Below are 20,670 nucleotides of genomic sequence, written 5' to 3' on the forward strand. Positions count from 1 at the left end.
AAATGTTAGTGTAAACGTTAATACATTTTTTTTCTGGTATTCCAGTATGTTCAACATGTAATTCCTTTTTCAAGCAAGGACACTCAGTCACTCTATCCATGATTGAAGCAGTATATGTAATGTATTAGAATTGTGCAAGGCTCATTGGCAATGGTATTTGCACCCTGGCAGACACCTATTCACCTGGGAGCATGGACTGGGCAACCCTATTGGGAAGTAGAAAGAGTTGTTTTACACTTCTATACTAGATGGGGATTCAATTACTAAAACAAAGGAGACTATTGACCTTTAGGGACTCCCGAGTGGCACGGCAGTCTAAGGCACTGCATCTTAGTGCTATAGGCGTCACTACAGACCCTGGTTCGATGCCAGGCTGTATCACAACCGGCCTTGATTGGGAGTCCCATACTGCGGTGCACAATTGGCAGCATCGCCTGGTTAGGCCGGGGTAGGCCGTCATTGTAAGTAAGAATTTGTTCTTAACTGACTTGCCTAGTTAAATAAAATAAAAAGTAATACGAATAATTATGAGTAAAAATATTTTTTTAAGTCTGTGGAAAAACATTAAAAAAAAAAACATTGAGCAACCAACCATTAAACATTACAGTGTTATGATAAGGGAGACTTGCAGCAAATGTCTCTACGTTTGTTTGGCATAGGATACATTCCTGTGAACAGCTCTGCAAACAAAAACAATAGCCTGTCATGATGGTGGGTTAAGCCAGGGGCCGGGCAGGGGGGTCCCCAAGATTACACAGCTAATCTGAGGACAGACGAGGGACACCTGTGCCACCACATAATTCCGACTGGAGGATTATGGATCCACACTGTGCTAATGAGGGGAGGATGCTTGGCTGTGCATGGCCAGGACACACACAGTCTGGTTTAGTGGAGGGAGGGCCAATGTAGAGGGACAGCAAAGTGCTGCCTGATAGCTGGCTCTGGCTGTCATGCACATTTATAAACCAGCTGCTGTAACCAAGTGGGTCTGACTGTCTGAGAGAACATTTTGTGTTTTATTAATCTGTTATTTTACCAGGTAAGTTGACTGAGAACACATTCTCATTTGCAGCAACGACCTGGGGAATAGTTACAGGGGAGAGGAGGGGGATGAATGAGCCAATTTGTAAACTGGGGATTATTAGGTGACCGTGATGGTTTGAGGGCCAGATTGGGAATTTAGCCAGGACACCAGGGTTAACACCCCTACTCTTACGATAAGTGCCATGGGATCTTTTATGACCTCAGAGAGTCAGGACACCCGTTTAACGTCCCATCTGAAAGACGGCATCCTACACAGGGCAGTGTCCCCAGTCCCTGCCCTGGGGCATTGGGATATTTTTTTTAGACCAGAAAGAGTGCCTCCTACTGGCCCTCCAACACCACTTCCAGCAGCATCTGGTCTCCCATCCAGGGACTGACCAGGACCAATCCTGCTTAGCTTCAGAAGCAAGCAGTGGTATGCAGGGTGGTATGCTGCTGACAAACATGGTGCACACAGTCATTTCCTGAACATTGAGCAACTCTTAGATTAGTGTTATACAATGACTTGTTATTACCAGATAGATGTTTTTACAACGTCAAAGTGCATGTTGTGGCCTGCAGACTGCAAAGTCAAAAATACAACAAAGATAGGGCAGATAGAGGAGCGTGGGGGGAATAAAAGTTGCTTTGAAGAGTCATATTTATGCCACAGACGGCAATTTGATTTGCAGTCCTCGTGTCATTATCATTCTCCTCCTGGTTTTATTCCCCCTCGCTCTCTGGTCTGATCCAACCCACTCTGCCTTAGCCTCTCCTGGGAAAGCCATCTAATGTTGGTCCTGGTTTGGAGAAACCAGACTGGATACACAGCTCAGGAAACGCTGAGGAAATACAGTAATGTGAAAAAGCCAAGCGGAGAGGCCTGGCTGGCTGGCGGAAGAGGAGCCCACTCATCCAGTCACAGATTCAGTCCTGTGTGTGTATGTGCAACAGCCGAGCAAAGAGCCCAGCCATCTCACCAGACCATGCAGATCAGCAAAGCCTCCAGTACACTCTCCCATTCTGTTCTGTACAGCAGCTATACTGGATCCTCCTGACACTGTTGCTTGCAGTGGATGGCAGCTGGACTGTAGAGGCGTAGGGGGGCCCACACGCTCATCTGACAGGTCCTGGCTGGATCAGTGACAGGTTGTGGGGGCGGAAGGGAGGGGCATGCTCTACTCCCTCATTGTAGCTAGACAGTCCCCTGGGTCGTATCAATCAAAGGCTCCTAAAAGATCTGAGAGGATGTGGGCGGGGGAGAGATGCTGCATTGCAGACACTATTTTGTATTTTCCGAAACCTGCAAAAGTGAAGTAAACTAGGCTAAATATGCTACTGTAGGACATGTTCTGGTTTGTAGAACTCTTAAGCTGGTGGGCAGATGGTGATAGATCACGGGTCACTGTCCGCATGAAGGATGAATGCCGTCAGAAATAAACAGACACTGTCAAGATTATTATTGGCCTCAGCCATTTTCCTATGATTCACCAGTGTGCTCAGAACGGTGGTGATCAGAGTTCCCAAGTTGGTTCTTTTAATAGCCTAATCACATGGCCTACTGCATGTCAGAAGTTGGCAAAAATGTGTTTGCGGTGGCATAGGCCATAGTGCTTTTGTCCAAAGCCCCATTGAATACTTTTTCACCATATACAAGCATGAGGTTTTAGGCTATTGACTTCCTCTACCAAGCAGAGAAATTAGGCCTAGGCAAATTGATGTATCCTATGTTTGGGGAGGGGTCTCTGCTGGTCTGTGACGACAGCAAATGAAGCAAAAAATAAGTGTTTTTTGGACTAGCTATGTGAAGCCATTTTTCTTTGGATCTCCCAGGGAGATGGTGGGTAGAGGTGGAGGGGTTGAGTCAAGTGCTGTCCGTCTGTCTGCCTGGCTAGTATGACTCACGTAATGGGAGGCTGGAGTTTATTTAAAGGTAATGTTGTCGTTAGTCAATGGAGGTCCTCGTTCACGGCGGTCGGAGCGGACTGAATTCTCATCTCCGCAATACACGAGGATGAATATTTCACAAAGGTTGTCCACGTAGTGTGTTTTATGTGCCACGTTCGGGAATGTATTTTTTCCACATTTTGTTGTGTTACAAAGTGGGATTTAAAATGGATTTAATTGTAATTCAACTATCTATACAAAATACTGTAATTTCAAAGTGGAAGAAAAAGTCTTAACGTGTAAAAAAAAGATATATATGAAAAATAAAAGACTAATATATTGTCTTGATTAGATAAGTATTAAACCCCCTGAGTCAATACATGTTAGAATCACCTTTAGCAGTGATTACAACTGCAATGCTTTCTGGGTAAGTCTCTAAGAGCTTTGCACACCTGGATTGTACAATATTTAATATAAAACATTCGAGCTCTGTCAAGTTGGTAGTTGATCATTGCTAGACAGACATGTTCAAGTCTTGCCATAGATTTTCATCTATGGCAAGCAACTCCAGTGCATTCAGATATTATTCAGCCTTATTCTAAAATTGATTGAAATAAAAATTGCCCTCATCAATCTACACATAAATGATGACAAAGAGAAAACAGGTTTTTAGATTTTCTTTGCAAATGTATTAAAAATAATAAGTCTTCGAAAAATCTGTTTCCGCTTTGTCGTTATGGGGTGTTGTGTGTAATCCGTTTTAGAATAAGGCCGTAACGAAATGTGCAAAAAGTCAAGCAGTCTGAATATTTCTTGAAGGCACTGTATAAGGATTAGTGAAAATGTTAGACCTTTCCAGAAACTGAAGAGGAAGACCAGCATTGTTTACGGCGTGCAGGCCAAGAGATGACACGCATTTTTCATTCTGCCGAATTGATTGATTTAGCCATCTCTCTGTTTTATTTAAAACAAGTTTGTTCAAGACTATTTTTCATTTGTTTTATGCAGCATTTTGTACACCGGGATTGTTTACACAGCGGTGGGCTATGTCAAGACCACTGGGAGCCAATTAAATATGGCAATGCAGTGACATCCCTGTTGGGCATATTTAATTTTGACTGTAAAGTTCACGTAAAAGTTTATTCTATGCTTCATCAGTAGATCTCTAGGCCTACATCAATCTAGTACATAGGCGTAGCCCACAGTTCACAAAACAACCATTGGTGTTGTTGCCATCTCGACAGCTAGGCCTTTAAACCTTACATAACATACTGTAGCAGGGCTATTACAGGCTGATCTCCACAAGTCAGCTCATGCCTGATTTCTTGGATTCTTGATTTGGTTTGACCTCCAACGAGGCATGTTTCTGAACTCTGGGGGGGGGTGTCCTTCCTGTAGGCGGGAGGATGGTCAGGAGATGAGTTGCCATACACCTACACGTCAGTCAACGACGCCGCCCCATTCATACACACACACACACACACACTTCCGTAGCCTCCGGCGAGGGAAACCCGAACCGGGCGCTCTAAGAGCTCATTTCAGAGGCGGGAACATTAAAGGTGCTAGAAGTGGCCTCTGCTTGAGTTGGAACACAGGAAAGCTAGCCCACAGGGGCCGAGGGAGCAGCCAGCAGGCTGCGCTCAGGACTGCACATTTAACAGCACCTACGTCAGTGACACTGCCACAGACCCATATGTCTCGGGGCCAAGGGCTACTGCTGGGCTCCAAGTATAACAAGGCAGCAGGCAGGAGGAATTAACTTTCATTAATGGTTTCGCCTCCCTTATTTTGAGCATGTCATCCAATTGATTAATATGGGTTGTGTTTCAGTGGCTCGGTGGATATAATACGCTGCCCACGGCTTGTGGTTTTATGTCACTCTTGTGACTGGCTGCTCAGATGTAGTGTTCTCTTTTAGGGACCGGAAGGGGGTAGCTACTAGCTAGCGATGTTAGGAGTCTGGTTCCTAGCCAGACCAGTCGATGGAACTCGGGGAAACTCCAATTCCCTCCAGTCAGCAGGCTGCTTGTTTCTGAGCCGCTCCTGAATACGAATGTCATTTTCTGTTTCCTACGGTGGTGGGAGAGAGTGCATGGCAGTTCAGTGCTATTACGGGCATGAGTGCTTCTTGTGTTGTGTAGGCTCTGTGTGCTGAATCAGACATGGATCCTCACATGGCCTTTTCCCCCAACAGCATCCGTCACCATGAGACAATGTCGTAGAGATCCACCCACGGGCTTGAGTTTCTTCTGAGCTAGCTAGCATTCAATGCAGATACATTCCTGAAAGGCATTATTTAACACTATCTTATCACAGCACTGGCAAACCATGACCAACCATGACCAACTCCCTGACCGAAAAGGCTGACCCATAGAATTAGCGATTTAGAATACTAGAATGTACTTGGATCTTCTTATGACGGGATCAAGGTCAGCCATTTTGGTCAGGGAGTTGGTCAACCATGGTTTGCCAGTGCTGTGACAAGATATTGTGTAAAACCATTTGAATAATTGATCTGCACTGTATGTTTGTTAGCTAGCTAGGCAGTTTCAGAAGAATGGTAACATACATTTTTCAAATTAAATGCCAATATTCAATTCAAACAATGCTGTCAATCTAAAGCCATACAATGGCTGAAATCAGTTGATGAAAGACAAGTTGTAAATGCAACAAGTACTGCTATCGTTCCCTAAATGCAACAAGTACTGTTCCTTGTTCCCTAAAGTAAAGTTGAGGCCGTGTGGTGGATTGATCTCGGAGTATGCATTTTGTTCAGGTTTTATGCATTTTGGGAATTGTGAGAAACACTGGTCGATATCCTTTTTATCGCTTTTGAATGAGAGAATCAGATTTGGCTTTTTTTTGTTTTGTTCAGGCAACACTTGGCATGTTATTCGTTTCCTTCCTAACCCTGATGCCAGCTCTGTCTAGGTCAGGCCCTTCCAACACACATTGCATAGACACAGGTGTGAGACATGGGGTCATCTCTGGCTGTTTCCTGGTATTACTCGGTCACGGAAAACGGCACACGGCGCCGGAGGGAATGGCGGCCGTTTTACATGCTATTTTGTGTATTTTTTTGGCGCTGACCGTAATTATTATTATGATGATAATTTTTTTAACATGTTTTCGCCATCGTTTCCTATAACTGAGAAGAGCTTCTGGACATTAGAACAGCCTCGTTATTGTTTTTACTGTGTTACTATTTCCTTTTTATTTAGCAAATTATGTGTCTTATTTTTTAACTGCATTATTGGGAATGGGCTCATAAGTAAGCATTTCACTGTGAAGTTGCATTCTGTTGCATTCGGCACATATGACCGATACGATTGGATATGATTTGAGTTGCAGGATATCCCCCCCATCTGTCTTCCATTAGCTGTCCTCGCCGTGTGGCTCTGGAAACTTCAGTGGCGGAAAACCATAGACTAGCTAGTCCCAGTGCTGAACACGCATTGATAGATGATCTTGACGATTGAATCAGAGTTAAAAACAAATCTGCACTAGACTGTAAAGTGGCCACATTTTTTCCTTCCTTAAGCAGTGGAAAACATTCTCCCTGCACCACTAGTAGTCTGTGTTTATAACAGAGACATGGTATTCAACGGTCATTTCATGACAATCACACAAATGCGGAATATCTAGGTTCTTGTTTATAATCTGTGTTTCTCATCTGAAGAATTGCTTCATGTTTTAGCCTAACACCTTTAGTTGTTTTCCGAGTAATAACGAAGGTTATGGTTCAATAGGGTGTGTTTTCTGTCAGTGAGTGTGCGCTAGGATAGGCAATGAATTTGGGTGTGTGGTAGCGATTAAGCACCAGCTAATTGTTTCAATATTTCCTAATGCACTTATGGATGGGGTACAGTGAGGGTTGGGGCCAAAACGAGACAACCACAGTCTTCAGGGGGACATGACATAAAGCAGATGTTGATTAAGTAGGGTAGGCGAACCCGAAAAAGAAAGGGCTTCGTAAACAACAGGTGTGGACTAACAGTCAATTGTTGGGCCCTTCCCAACAATGCAGAGAGAAACTTCTAGGAAAGTGAAACACGTAACACGGGGTAGCGGTATCGAGTCGATGTGCAGTGGTTCGGTTACGGTACAGCGGACAAAAATGAAATGCTAACAGTTACTCTCGTTCATTTGAGTTTATTTGGCTAAATACGCTAAAATTAAAAAGGCACCCTATTTGTGACCCAAGTCCAGTTTCTGTGACGTCATTCACAATGTTTCTGGCTTTGTCTGTGGTGACAGGGATTATTATACCGGGCCTCTCAAGAAGTTGTTCCCGAAATGGACCTGGATCTTTCCCACCTGGACAAATATGCATAAATACTATTTTTTTTCAATATATCGACATGGTTGGATCCGAGTGAGGGAAGCAGTAGAAGAGTTCGTTTGTAAGCTACTTTATTAGCCGGAGATGACACGGCATGAGGGGCCTTGCCTTGTGTTACTGTGAGCGAGACAAACAGGAGCCAGGAGGAGGTAGGGAGCGACAGAGAGACAGCAGCCAACCATAACAAGCCAACTCACGCTAGAATGCTAACTTCGAGCTTGTCATAGCTAGGTTATTTATCATCCATTTACATTACATTTACATTTAAGTCATTTAGCAGACGCTCTTATCCAGAGCATCCAGTAAGATTATTTAGTAGCTGTATTCACTGCTTCAAACCTGAGAGAAGCTAATTGGCTTAGGTATCCAGTTAGCTAAATTAGCTAGCTATTCAGGCTAATTGAGTCTGCATGAGCTTTCTTCCTGTTCTACAGTTACAAATAACAGCACAAGGGCCTGTTGGCTCTTGGTCGTTGTACAGTATACTACTGACTGTAGTGGCGCTTTGATGACTTGTGACTGGCCGACAACAACAACAAGCTACGTGCACCACTCTGGGCTATTCTGGTTGAGCAGTGGAGAACATATGATTAACGTTTTATCCACAAATCTCTGTCCCTCGCCGTTGTAAACGACTGTGAAGCCAAAATGTACCCAAGCAGGAGTTTTAAACAATGATTGAGGATCCCACAATTCTGGTTTTATCGAGCCCACCACTCGCCATCTACAGAGTTCCCGGCTGCCCCTCACAAAAGGAGGGGAATCTTGATTAGAATCTTGATTACAACGGGCGCATAGGCTGTAGTTTTAACGGAATACCCTACAATATGTTTTCAGCTCAGATTTACTCACGAGGCAATGGCATACCACCCTGCATCCCACTGCTGGCTTGCTTCTGAAGCTAAGCAGGGTTGGTCCTGGATGGGAGACCAGATGCTGCTGGAAGTGGTGTGAGAGGGCCAGTAGGAAGCACCCAAGGGCAGTGATTGGGGACATTGCCCTGTGTAGGGTGCCGTCTTTCGGATGGGAAATTAAAGTCCCATGGCACTTATCGTAAGAGTAGGGGTGTTATCCCCGGTGTGTTGGCTTAATTCCCAAACCCACTGGCTCCAGGTCTTCTATAAGTCTCTACTAGGTAAAGCTCAGCTCACTGGTCACCATAGCAACACCCACCTGTAGCACATATATTTCACTGGTCATCCCCAAAGCCAACACCTATTTTGGCCGCCTTTCCTTCCAGTTCTCTGCTGCCAATGACTGGAACAAATTGCAAAAATCACTGAAGCTGGAGACTTATATCTCCCTCACCAACTTTAAGCATCAGTTGTCAGAGCAGCTTACCGATCACTGTACCTGTACACAGCCCATCTGTAAATAGCACACCTCACTACTTCATCCCCATATTGTTTTTTGTTTGTTGGTCTTTTACACCCCAGTATCTCTAGTTGCACATCATCATCTGCACTTCTATCACTCCAGTGTTGATGCTAAATTCTAATTATTTCACCATTATGGCCTATTTATTGCCTTATTTCCCTAACCGTACAACATTTGCACAGACTGTACATAGATTTCTCTATTGTGTTATTGACTGTACATTTGTTTATCCCATGTGTAACTCTGTGTTGTTTTTGTCGCACTGCTTAGCTTTATCTTGGCCAGGTCGCAGTTGTAAATGAGAACTTGTTCTCAACTGGCCTACCTGGTTAAATAGAATTTTAAAAATCTGTCCCTTATACCATCACGGTCACCTAATCATCCCCCCTCCTCTCCCCTGTAACTCTTGCCCAGGTCGTTGCTAAATGAGAACGTGTTCTCAGTCAACTTACCTGGTAAAATAAGGGTAAAATAAAAAGAATACAACGCAGCATAGCCTAAAGGCCTGGTGTTTTTATTTAAAGATATTTTCGCAGTGCAAACCGAACAGTTTCCTGTACCAAACAGTTCGGTACGAATATGTGTACTGTTACAGCTCTAGTCAAGGCAGACAGTTTGGGTAGCTATTTGGTTAGCTAATTAACAAACTATTTAGCAGTCTAATGGCTTGGGGGTATAATCTGTTGGTTGCAGACTTGGTGCATTGGTACTGCTTGCTGTGTGGTAGCAGAGAGAGCAGTCTATGACTTGGGTGGCTGGAGTCTTTGACAATTTGTAGGGCCTTTCTCTGACACCGGCTGGTAGCGAGGTCCTGGATGGCATGGAGCTCAGACCCAGTGATGTACTGGGCCGTACACACTACCCACGGTAGCGCCACGTCGAATGCTGAGCAGTTGCCATACCAAGCGGTGATGCAGCCAGTCAAGATGCTCTCAATGATGCAGCTGTAGCACTTTTTGAGGATGCCAAATCCCCTCCTGATGGGGAAGAGGCGTTTTTGTGCCCTCCACGACTGTGTTTGTGTGTTTGGACCATGATAGATCCTTAGTGATGTGGACACCGAGGAACTTGAAGTTTTTGACTCTCTCCACTATAGCCTTGGTGATGTGAATGGGGGGCGTGCTCGGCCTTCTGTTTTCTGTAGTCCACGATCAGCTCCTTTGTCTTGCTGACGTTGATCGAGAGGTTGTTTTCCTGGCACCGCACCACACCTCCCATTAGGCCGGCTCATCGTCGTCGGTGATCAGGCCTACCACAGTCGTGTCATCTGCAAACTTATTGATGGTGTTGAAATCGTGAGAGGCCACGCAGTCGTGGGTGAACAGGGAGTACAGGAGGGGACTAAGCACGCACCCCTGAGGGGCCCCCGTGTTGAGGATCAGCGTGGCAGATGTGTTACCTCCCTTCATCCCCTTGGGGGTGTCCCTTCAGAAAGTCCAGGATCCAGTTGCAGAGGGAGTTGTTCAGTCCCAGGGTCCTTAGCTTAGTGATGAGCTTGGAAGGCACTATGGTGTTGAACGTTGCGCTGTAGTCAATGAACAGCATTCTCGCGTAGGTGTTCCTTTTCTCGCAGTGGTGAAAGAGCAGTGCGGAATGTTGAGGCGGTATGGGAATTGGAGTGGGTCCAAGGTGATCCATGACTAGCGTTTTCAACGCATTTCATGGCAACAGATTACATTTCATTTACATTTACATTTAAGTCATTTAGCAGACGCTCTTATCCAGAGCGACTTACAAATTGGTGCATTCACCTTATGACATCCAGTGGGACAGTCACTTAACAATAGTGCATCTAAAACTTAGGGGGGGGGTGGGGTGAGAGGGATTACTTAACCTATCCTAGGTATTCCTTAAAGAGGTGGGGTTTCAGGTGTCTCCGGAAGGTGGTGATTGACTCCGCTGTCCTGGCGTCGTGAGGGAGTTTGTTCCACCATTGGGGGGCCAGGGCAGCGAACAGTTTTGACTGGGCTGAGCGGGAGCTGTACTTCCTCAGTGGTAGGGAGGCGAGCAGGCCAGAGGTGGATGAACGCAGTGCCCTTGTTTGGGTGTAGGGCCTGATCAGAGCCTGGAGGTACTGAGGTGCCGTTCCCCTCACAGCTCCGTAGGCAAGCACCATGGTCTTGTAGCGGATGCGAGCTTCAACTGGAAGCCAGTGGAGAGAACGGAGGAGCGGGGTGACGTGAGAGAACTTGGGAAGGTTGAACACCAGACGGGCTGCGGCGTTCTGGATGAGTTGAAGGGGTTTAATGGCACAGGCAGGGAGCCCAGCCAACAGCGAGTTGCAGTAATCCAGACGGGAGATGACAAGTGCCTGGATTAGGACCTGCGCCGCTTCCTGTGTGAGGCAGGGTCGTACTCTGCGGATGTTGTAGAGCATGAACCTACAGGAACGGGCCACCGCCTTGATGTTAGTTGAGAACGACAGGGTGTTGTCCAGGATCACACCAAGGTTCTTGGCGCTCTGGGAGGAGGACACAGTGGAGTTGTCAACCGTGATGGCGAGATCATGGAACGGGCAGTCCTTCCCCGGGAGGAAGAGCAGCTCCGTCTTGCCGAGGTTCAGCTTGAGGTGGTGATCCGTCATCCACACTGATATGTCTGCCAGACATGCAGAGATGCGATTCGCCACCTGGTCATCAGAAGGGGGAAAGGAGAAGATTAATTGTGTGTCGTCTGCATAGCAATGATAAGAGAGACCATGTGAGGTTATGACAGAGCCAAGTGACATGGTGTATAGCGAGAATAGGAGAGGGCCAAGAACAGAGCCCTGGGGACACCAGTGGTGAGAGCGCGTGGTGAGGAGACAGATTCTCGCCACGCCACCTGGTAGGAGCGACCTGTCAGGTAGGACGCAATCCAAGCGTGGGCCGCGCCGGAGATGCCCAACTCGGAGAGGGTGGAGAGGAGGATCTGATGGTTCACAGTATCGAAGGCAGCCGATAGATCTAGAAGGATGAGAGCAGAGGAGAGAGAGTTAGCTTTAGCAGTGCGGAGCGCCTCCGTGATACAGAGGAGAGCAGTCTCAGTTGAATGACTAGTCTTGAAACCTGACTGATTTGGATCAAGAAGGTCATTCAGAGAGAGAAAGCGGGAGAGCTGGCCAAGGACGGCACGTTCAAGAGTTTTGGAGAGAAAAGAAAGAAGGGATACTGGTCTGTAATTGTTGACATCGGAGGGATCGAGTGTAGGTTTTTTCAGAAGGGGTGCAACTCTCGCTCTCTTGAAGACGGAAGGGACGTAGCCAACGGTCAGGGATGAGTTGATGAGCGAGGTGAGGTAAGGGAGAAGGTCTCCGGAAATGGTCTGGAGAAGAGAGGAGGGGATAGGGTCAAGCGGGCAGGTTGTTGGGCGGCCGGCCGTCACAAGACGCGAGATTTCATCTGGAGAGAGAGGGAGAAAGAGGTCAGAGCATAGGGTAGGGCAGTGTGAGCAGAACCAGCGGTGTCGTTTGACTTAGCAAACGAGGATCGGATGTCGTCGACCTTCTTTTCAAAATGGTTGACGAAGTCATCTGCAGAGAGGGAGGAGGGGGAGGGGGCGGAGGATTCAGGAGGGAGGAGAAGGTGGCAAAGAGCTTCCTAGGGTTAGAGGCAGAAGCTTGGAATTTAGCGTGGTAGAAAGTGGCTTTAGCAGCAGAGACAGAGGAGGAAAATGTAGAGAGGAGGGAGTGAAAGGATGCCAGGTCCGCAGGGAGGCGAGTTTTCCTCCATTTCCGCTCGGCTGCCCGGAGCCCTGTTCTGTGAGCTCGCAATGAGTCATCGAGCCACGGAGCGGGAGGGAGGACCGAGCCGGCCTGGAGGATAGGGGACATAGAGAGTCAAGGGATGCAGAGAGGGAGGAGAGGAGGGTTGAGGAGGCAGAATCAGGAGATAGGTGGGAGAAGGTTTGAGCGGAGGGAAGAGATGATAGGATGGAAGAGGAGAGAGTAGCGGGGAGAGAGAGCGAAGGTTGGGACGGCGCGATACCATCCGAGTAGGGGCAGTGTGGGAGGTGTTGGATGAGAGCGAGAGGGAAAAGGATACAAGGCAGTGGTCGGAGACTTGGAGGGGAGTTGCAATGAGGTTAGTGGAAGAACAGCATCTAGTAAAGATGAGGTCGAGCGTATTGCCTGCCTTGTGAGTAGGGGGGAAGGTGAGAGGGTGAGGTCAAAGAGGAGAGGAGTGGAAAGAAGGAGGCAGAGAGGAAAGAGTCAAAGGTAGACGTGGGGAGGTTAAAGTCGCCCAGAACTGTGAGAGGTGAGCCGTCCTCAGGAAAGGAGCTTATCAAGGCATCAAGCTCATTGATGAACTCTCCGAGGGAACCTGGAGGGCGATAAATGATAAGGATGTTAAGCTTGAAAGGGCTAGTGACTGTGACAGCATGGAATTCAAAGGAGGCGATAGACAGATGGGTAAGGGGAGAAAGAGAGAATGACCACTTGGGAGAGATGAGGATCCCGGTGCCACCACCCCGCTGACCAGACGCTCTCGGGGTGTGCGAGAACACGTGGGCGGACGAAGAGAGAGCAGTAGGAGTAGCAGTGTTGTCTGTGGTGATCCATGTTTCCGTCAGGGCCAAGAAGTCGAGGGACTGGAGGGAGGCATGGGCTGAGATGAACTCTGCCTTGTTGACCGCAGATTGGCAGTTCCAGAGGCTACCGGAGACCTGGAACTCCACGTGGGTCGTGCGCGCTGGGACCACCAGAGTAGGGTGGCCGCGGCCACGCGGTGAGGAGCGTTTGTATGGTCTGTGCAGAGAGGAGAGAACAGGGATAAACCAGAAGAGGCACATAGATTGGAATGACAAGTGGACTACACGTCTCGAATGTTCAGAAAGTTAAGCGTAGCAAGAATCTTATTGACAATGCTGAAGTAGGCCAGCTGGCAGTGGGTGCGTTGTTGACACTACACTAATCAAATTGAGTGTAATAGTTTCTGCAGTGTTGCTATTCGGGGGCTAGCAGGCTAGCTAGCAGTGTTGTTTACGTTACGTTGCGTTAAAAGAACGACAATAGAATAGAAAATTCTAGACTACACAATTATCTTTGATACAAAGACGGCTATGTAGCTAGCTAAGTAGCAAGATCAAACAAATCAAACCGTTGTACTAGCAGAGTCACCTACGTTAGGGCGACAAATAGCTGGCTAGCTAACCTCGGTAAATTAAGATAATCACTCTAAGACTATCAGTTGAGTGTAACAGACCTAGTGAAGACTACTACGATAATTAATTATCTTTTGATACAAAAACTGCTATGTAGCTAGCTGAGAAGAAATTGCTAAGATAAGACAAATCAAACCGTTGTGATATATGAAATATAATGAAAAAGTTATACCCACTACCGTGCCGTGAGTGATATGGGGCGATAGTCATTTAGACAGGTTACCTCTTCTTGGGAAGAGGGACAATGGGCTACATGTAGCAGGGACAATCTGCAATTCAAGCAGTAACAAAGCATTAGTGTCATGGATTGAACCAATGCATGGGCGTTGGATAGCAGGCCGCTAATACAGCACATCACTTCCTGCTGCATGTCACTTTCAAATCCTCTCCATAACAAAGCAGCTTCTTGTTTCCAGTTCCCATTTACCAAAGAAAATGGAATCGAAAGTATTTTCTGGCTAAACCGTTTGGTTGGATGTTTACAGTTTGTTTTACGGAGTGGTTTCGCTACAATAACTCTTAAGATTGCATACGGTATATGTGAGACAATCATATCTCATTGCAGAGGACCTATTTCAAGGCAGAAAGAAGTTTGGATTTCCTTAGTGAGGATACGTAGCACCGGGGAGACTAGGCCTTGTTATCTATGCTCTCCCTCACAGCCTTCCTCCCCTATCTTACTCTGTCAGTGTTGTGTACTTGTGTGGATCCAGAAGTGCAATCACATAGAATGATGACACGCTTGCACACACACACACAAAACCCACACACGCATGGTGCTGTGCCTGGGCATCCCTGAGGGATTAAATGGTGCTGAGTGATTGTACTTGATGGTGCTTATTATGATGAAGGGACGTTCGTCTCAGAGAGAGAGACATGGCTCCTAGCGCTACAGACGGGTTATATTATACAGTAGTGCAATCCCATGGATGACACACTGACACACATACACACACACACCCTGTATACAGACTACAGAAAGGGGTTAGTTCATCCCCCCCTAGACACAGCCCACAGAGTCAGATTCATTAGGAGATAGTTCTCTCCTCACCCTGCTACTCCTTAACCTCTATATGTCACAAGCCATCACAGTCTCCCTCACGATGACAGAACAGTTATTAAAGCTGCGTCGCAAACGGCAACCTATTCTCCAAATAGTGCCCTACTTTTAACCATTGGGCTATGGTGAAATGTAGTGCACTATACAGGGAATAGGGTGCCATTTGGGAACCATTCAGTTTACATTTCCCTCCCACTCTGTCTATGTTGTCTTCTGACAGTTTGGGTCGACGGTTCGTCGTTGTTTTACATGTTATTATTGGCACCTGTGTGAAAGTGTCTTGTGGTGATGTTTTCCCTGATTCTCTTTCAGAATTCGATGAATCTTCCTCCAGACAAAGCGCGACTACTGCGGCAGTACGACAACGAGAAGAAGTGGGAGCTCATCTGTGATCAGGTGGGATGTTGCTCTATCAATAATCTGTTTACAAACTCCTAGTTTGGGATCTCATGTCCGGTGTGTCAGTGACTCACAGGTCTAACCAATGGTGAGGGCACTCTGTGGCTGCATCCCATGTATCGCCATGTTTTCTATATAGTGCACTACTTTAGACCAGAGCCCATTTGGAACCGGGTCAAAAGTAGTGCACTCTAAACGGTATAGGGTGCCATTTGCGGCGCAGGTGTTCTGTTCAGCAGACTGAGTGCTCGGCCCTTCTGCCAGTGTGTTTTCTGCTTACCTGAGCAGAGGGAAAAGAGGAGAGTGAGAGAGGGACCACCAAGCACCCGCTCAGGCTGAGGATACCATTGATACGAAGCCACCCTAAACACAACGAAGCTGGAGTGCGACACTGGGAAGAATTTGCAATTTGCTGCCTGGTCATTTTACATTTTTTTCACCTTTTTGTATCTGGCTTGAGTCAATGTTTCTGTCACTGTCGTACACCAAGTGATGTGTGAGGTGGTCTGGCATTTCTCAATGCAACCCTATTCCCAATTTAGTGCACTACTTTTGACCATGGGACCATAGGGTTCTGGTCAAACGTTTTTTTTTTTCATCTATATAGGGAATACTGTAGGGTGCTTTTTGGGACACAGCGTCAGAATGACACTTCTCCTTCTAAACAAAGATTGATCAAGTAGTGGTGTAGGGATCGACTGGTGTAAATCTGTCCTGGGAATGTTTTGTCGTGAGATGTGATATGCCAGGATCCAATATCTTCTTCACTGTTTGTGCAAACAAAGTTGGATCATGTTTTCTAAACAAAATGGACTCCTGGGTTTGCCGTCAAAATAACGAACCCATGTTAAAGCCTTGAATAATATGCTTTTCCATGTCACGGTATACCTACACCGAGTTTCTCGATGGATAATCATGGAAACTGCGATGTTCGTAGGGGTAACCAGAGAAACAAGGCTGATAAGTACATTAGCTTTTAACAATATTTATCCTGAAAAAATATTCAGAGGGGTTGAATTATTAAATTCTTGGGGGGAAATTAAGGAGATCGATCAAATATTAAAGATGCTCTCACAACAAAAACATGCAGGCCTCGAAAGAGGCCTGCATGAAGAACATGCTGAATTCATTAATGTCCAATTATCCTCATCAGAGACTGTAATCACCTAACGAGCCTTACTCTGACCCTCAGTAGACCTCTCTCATCTACATCATGGGTTCGTCCCAAATGGCACCCTATTCCCTATATAGTGGACTGCTTTTGACCAGAGGCCTGTGGGCCTTGGTCTTAAGTAACAAACTAAATAAACAAGAGAGTGCCATTTGGGACATAGAGCATGGCTTTTCTGTTTGTCAATGCCATGTGGATGGAATGTTGGTACAGCAATGTTTTTGAGAGATGGGTCGTTTCACAAAAAGAGTACCTTTTGATATTTGTACCATTTATTTTTTTTTACCCTATTTTCTCCCCAATTTCGTGGTATCCTATTGGTAGTTACAGTCTTGTCTCATCGCTGCAACTCCCTTACGGACTCGGGAGAGGCGAAGGTCGAGAGCCGTGCGTCTTCCGAAACACAACCCAACCAAGCCGCACTGCTTTTTGACACAATGCCCACTTAACCCGGAAGCCAGCCGCACCATTGTGTCGGAGGAAGCACCATGCACCTGGACACTGTGTCAGCGTGCACTGCGCCCGGCCCGTCACAGGAGTCGCTAGTGTGTGATGCAGTGCCTTAGACCACTGCGCCACTCGGGAGGCCCTTATTTAACTTTATCAGAGGAAAATTTGTTTTTCATTAAGTTGAACATGAGCTTTGCATTAGAGGTTGACCGATTATGATTTTTCAACGCGGATACTGATTATTGGAGGACCAAAAAAAAGCAGATACCAATTAATCGGACAATTTCTATATATATATATTTGTAATAATGACAATTGCAACAATACTGAACGTTTATTTTAACTTAATATATAAATAAAATCAATTTCATCTCAAACAAATAGTGAAACAAGTAAAATTTGGTTTAAATAATACAAAAACAACGTGTTGGAGAAGAAAGTAAAAGTGCAATATGTGCCATGTAAGAACATATGAAAGCTGGTGGTTACTTTTAATATGAGTCTTCAATAATCCCAATTAAGAATTTTTAGGATGAGTTATTTTAGGAATTATAGGAATATTTCTCTCTCTACCATTTGTATTTAATATACCTTTGACTATTTTATGTTCTTATAGGCACTATAGTATTGCCAGCCTAATCTCGGGAGTTGATAGGCTTGAAGTCATAAACAGCGCAATGCATGAAGCATTATGAAGAGCTGCTGGCAAACGCAGGAAAGTGCTGTTTGAATGAATGTTTACGAGCCTGCTGCTGCCTACCACCGCTCAGTCAGACTGCTCTATCAACTCATAGACTTAATTATATTATAATAAACACACAGAAATACGAGCCTCAGTTTCCGGATTTGACCATATTAATGACCTATCATTTCAAACACAAAACGTTTATTCTTTCAGTGAAATACGGAACCGTTATGTATTTTATATAATGGGTGGGACTCATTTCGTGGAATGACCCAGTTATTCACGGTGCTTCATCCTCAGCCTTTAGATTGGGAAAGCCCTTGAAGCGAAGTGTCTCTCGACTTGTTCCTCCTGCAACACAGGAGAGAGACATCTGCTTTCCCCATTCATAGAGGAGTTGTAACGATTTGCTCTATCAGCTGCCTGACGGCCCAGTATGGTGCATGTTCAGTGATTCCTCTCTGTCCCTTTGAAATGGGAGAAGTTTCTCTCATCTCCTTCTCCTCTTCCTTTTCCTGTCCCTCTCATCCACACTGCAGTGCTGTTTCTGAGAATGGGGGAGAAGCGTGCTGCCTGGGATTTTAAAGAGATTCTCTGGTACTTTTGTATACTTTTTAGCCAGTCTGGAAGTAGCCCTCACAATCCAAAAGTGGTCCCCAAATATTTCGTAGTAAGTCACGTATGTGCAGATATGTGCACCACGTCATTGCTCTCTCTCTCTCTCTGCTGCGTCCAGTGAGCCGTTGGGCCCGCCCTGCAACCTCATTGGATAATGCTGAGCAGGCCTCTTTCTAGCTGTCACTCAAATGCAAGAGACTGAGGCAAGACATCTAAATGCTAGTGGGCTGGCCCACGTGGGGGGAAATGTAGGGAAATTGACACTGCACAGCTTCACGAACTCAGTCGCTTTCGCACTTGGGATTTTGTGGCTAATTGAGGTATGACAGTAATTCTGCTCAAAGATTATGCATGAATGAACTGCACATTGACACATCCAGCCTAAAGCGGAAGGTTTCTTAGTCGCCAAAGTACCGGAGCATGTCTTTAACTCAGGGATTTAAAACGGCGGCTCGGTTGTAATTACCAGGAATTCACTCCTCTTTATCTGGCGGCTATACCAAGCTCCTCTTTCCCTCCACACACAGGATATTACATAAGCTCCTGGCACAGTGCCCTTTAACCCCTACCTTCCCAGTCTCCCACTTCCTACTCTCCCAGCTCCTTTAACCCCCACCCTCCCAGTCTCCCACTTCCTACTCTCCCAGCTCCTTTAATCCCTACCCTCCCAGTCTCCCACTTCCTACTCTCCCAGCTCCCTTAACCCCCACCTTCCCAGTCTCCCACTACCTACTTTCCCAGCTCCCTTAACCCGTACCTTCCCAGTCGCCCACTTCCTACTCTCCCAGGTCCTTTAACCCCCACCCTCCCAGTCTCCCACTTCCTACTCTCCCAGCTCCTTTAATCCCTACCCTCCCAGTCTCCCACTTCCTACTCTCCCAGCTCCTTTAACCCCACCCTCCCAGTCTCCCACTTCCTACTCTCCCAGCTCCTTTAATCCCTACCCTCCCAGTCTCCCACTTCCTACTCTCCCAGCTCCTTTAACCCCCACCTTCCCAGTCTCCCACTACCTACTCTCCCAGCTCCCTTAACCCGTACCTTCCCAGTCTCCCACTTCCTACTCTCCCAGCTCCTCTCCTATATCCTCTCTCAGACCACTTGTATAGCTGTCCTAGACCATGCAGGAACTCTCTTTTTATATGTGCCCCTATGAATCTCATATACTTTCTCTACTCTATAGGCCCGCCACATATATTAATTTCCCTGTCCTTTTCTATCAGCAACATATGCAGCCTGTCTGTCATCAACAATGGTTTCCATGTTTGAGGCCTAAATAACACCCCATATCTTGCACTACTTTTGACCAGAGCCCTGTGGGTGACCCTATGGGCCCGGGTCAAAAGTAGTGCAGTATAAAGGGAATAGGGTTCCATTTGCGACTGAGAGGCACTCACTCACGCATTGATGTGACGGCCGAGGCCATCGCCATCATCACACAGCCAGCAATGGGATGATCAAACCGCTCGCCCCCGAAACATAAAAACCACTCTGTCTGCGTCCCTGCATGTCTGACCTGGGTTGCCTAGCGACATGTGAGCTCTGGAGCACCGTGGGGGAAGGACCTGCCTACTGCCAGTCGGTCAGTGCAGCCGGGGGTAGCCAGCCTTCCTCCTGAGCTCTTAGTAGGCACAGATGAACCACTGCAGTGCATAAATACAGCATAGACACAAAGCTATTGTGTGGGAACAGGGGCTGTGTGGATTAGTTAATCACCCTTCTGGACTGGCCACTTTTTTTGTCCCGAATGGCACCCTATTCCATATATGGTGCACTACTTTTGACCAGAGTCCATCAGACTACCTCTGCCAGGGTGGTAGCTAACAGCACGCTGAGGCATATTGGTCACGTCCACTCCAGTGTGAGTGGAGAGTCAATCAGACATAGGACCTGTCAGAAATGACACCCTATTCCCTATATAGTGCACTTTCTGGGGATTGTTGTACACCATATAGTGAATAGGGTGCCGTCTGGGACTCAGACTCATTCAAACAGACGGCTTCCCAGCTCTCCAGCCTCTCACAACACAACAAAGCCCTATGATTTACATTGACTGGATGGATGATGGTGATTCATGATGGTGCTTTTGCGTGATTCGATAATATAAAGAGGGGTGTCCATCTCAAGATCAGCTGTTATTGTATCCACCACCAGCTGGTTTCACATTAAGACGAGGGAATCAAAAAGGACTTTATGATTTTGGGGCCCCTGTGAGTGATGATCTGATGGCTTTTGATGCTAGTGCCGTTACAAAACAACCGCAATGTTTCTGAGTCCGCAGGCTTGAGCAAAGTAGCTAGGCTCGTAACCGCTGCTGAACAAAAAGTAAAGTATTCGAATGTCTTGTGTTCTCTCTCTCCTCCTCTCTTTCTACTCCTCTCTCTTTCTCTCGCTCTCTCTCTCCTCTCGCTCTCCTCTTTCTTTCTCCTCTCTCGCGCTCTCCTCTTTCTTTCTCTCTCTCTCTCGCGCTCTCTCCTCTCTTCTCTCTCGCTCTCTCCTCTCTCTCCTCGCTCTCTCTC

The 20,670-nt window shown here is 46.5% G+C and overlaps 1 protein-coding gene across 1 annotated transcript in view; it reads left to right on the top strand.

Moving 5' to 3' along the window:
* The window catches only part of LOC124042098 (formin-like protein 2), a 100,019-nt gene that overhangs the window by 34,384 nt on the left and 44,965 nt on the right, over window positions 1-20,670 (top strand). The window contains exon 2 of the mRNA XM_046360434.1: window positions 15,144-15,227. Coding sequence (XP_046216390.1) covers window positions 15,144-15,227 — 84 coding nt within the window. The remainder of the gene's footprint in view (window positions 1-15,143; window positions 15,228-20,670) is intronic.

This window comes from Oncorhynchus gorbuscha, linkage group LG01, assembly GCF_021184085.1.
Source record: "Oncorhynchus gorbuscha isolate QuinsamMale2020 ecotype Even-year linkage group LG01, OgorEven_v1.0, whole genome shotgun sequence".
Taxonomy (NCBI): Eukaryota; Metazoa; Chordata; class Actinopteri; order Salmoniformes; family Salmonidae; genus Oncorhynchus; species Oncorhynchus gorbuscha.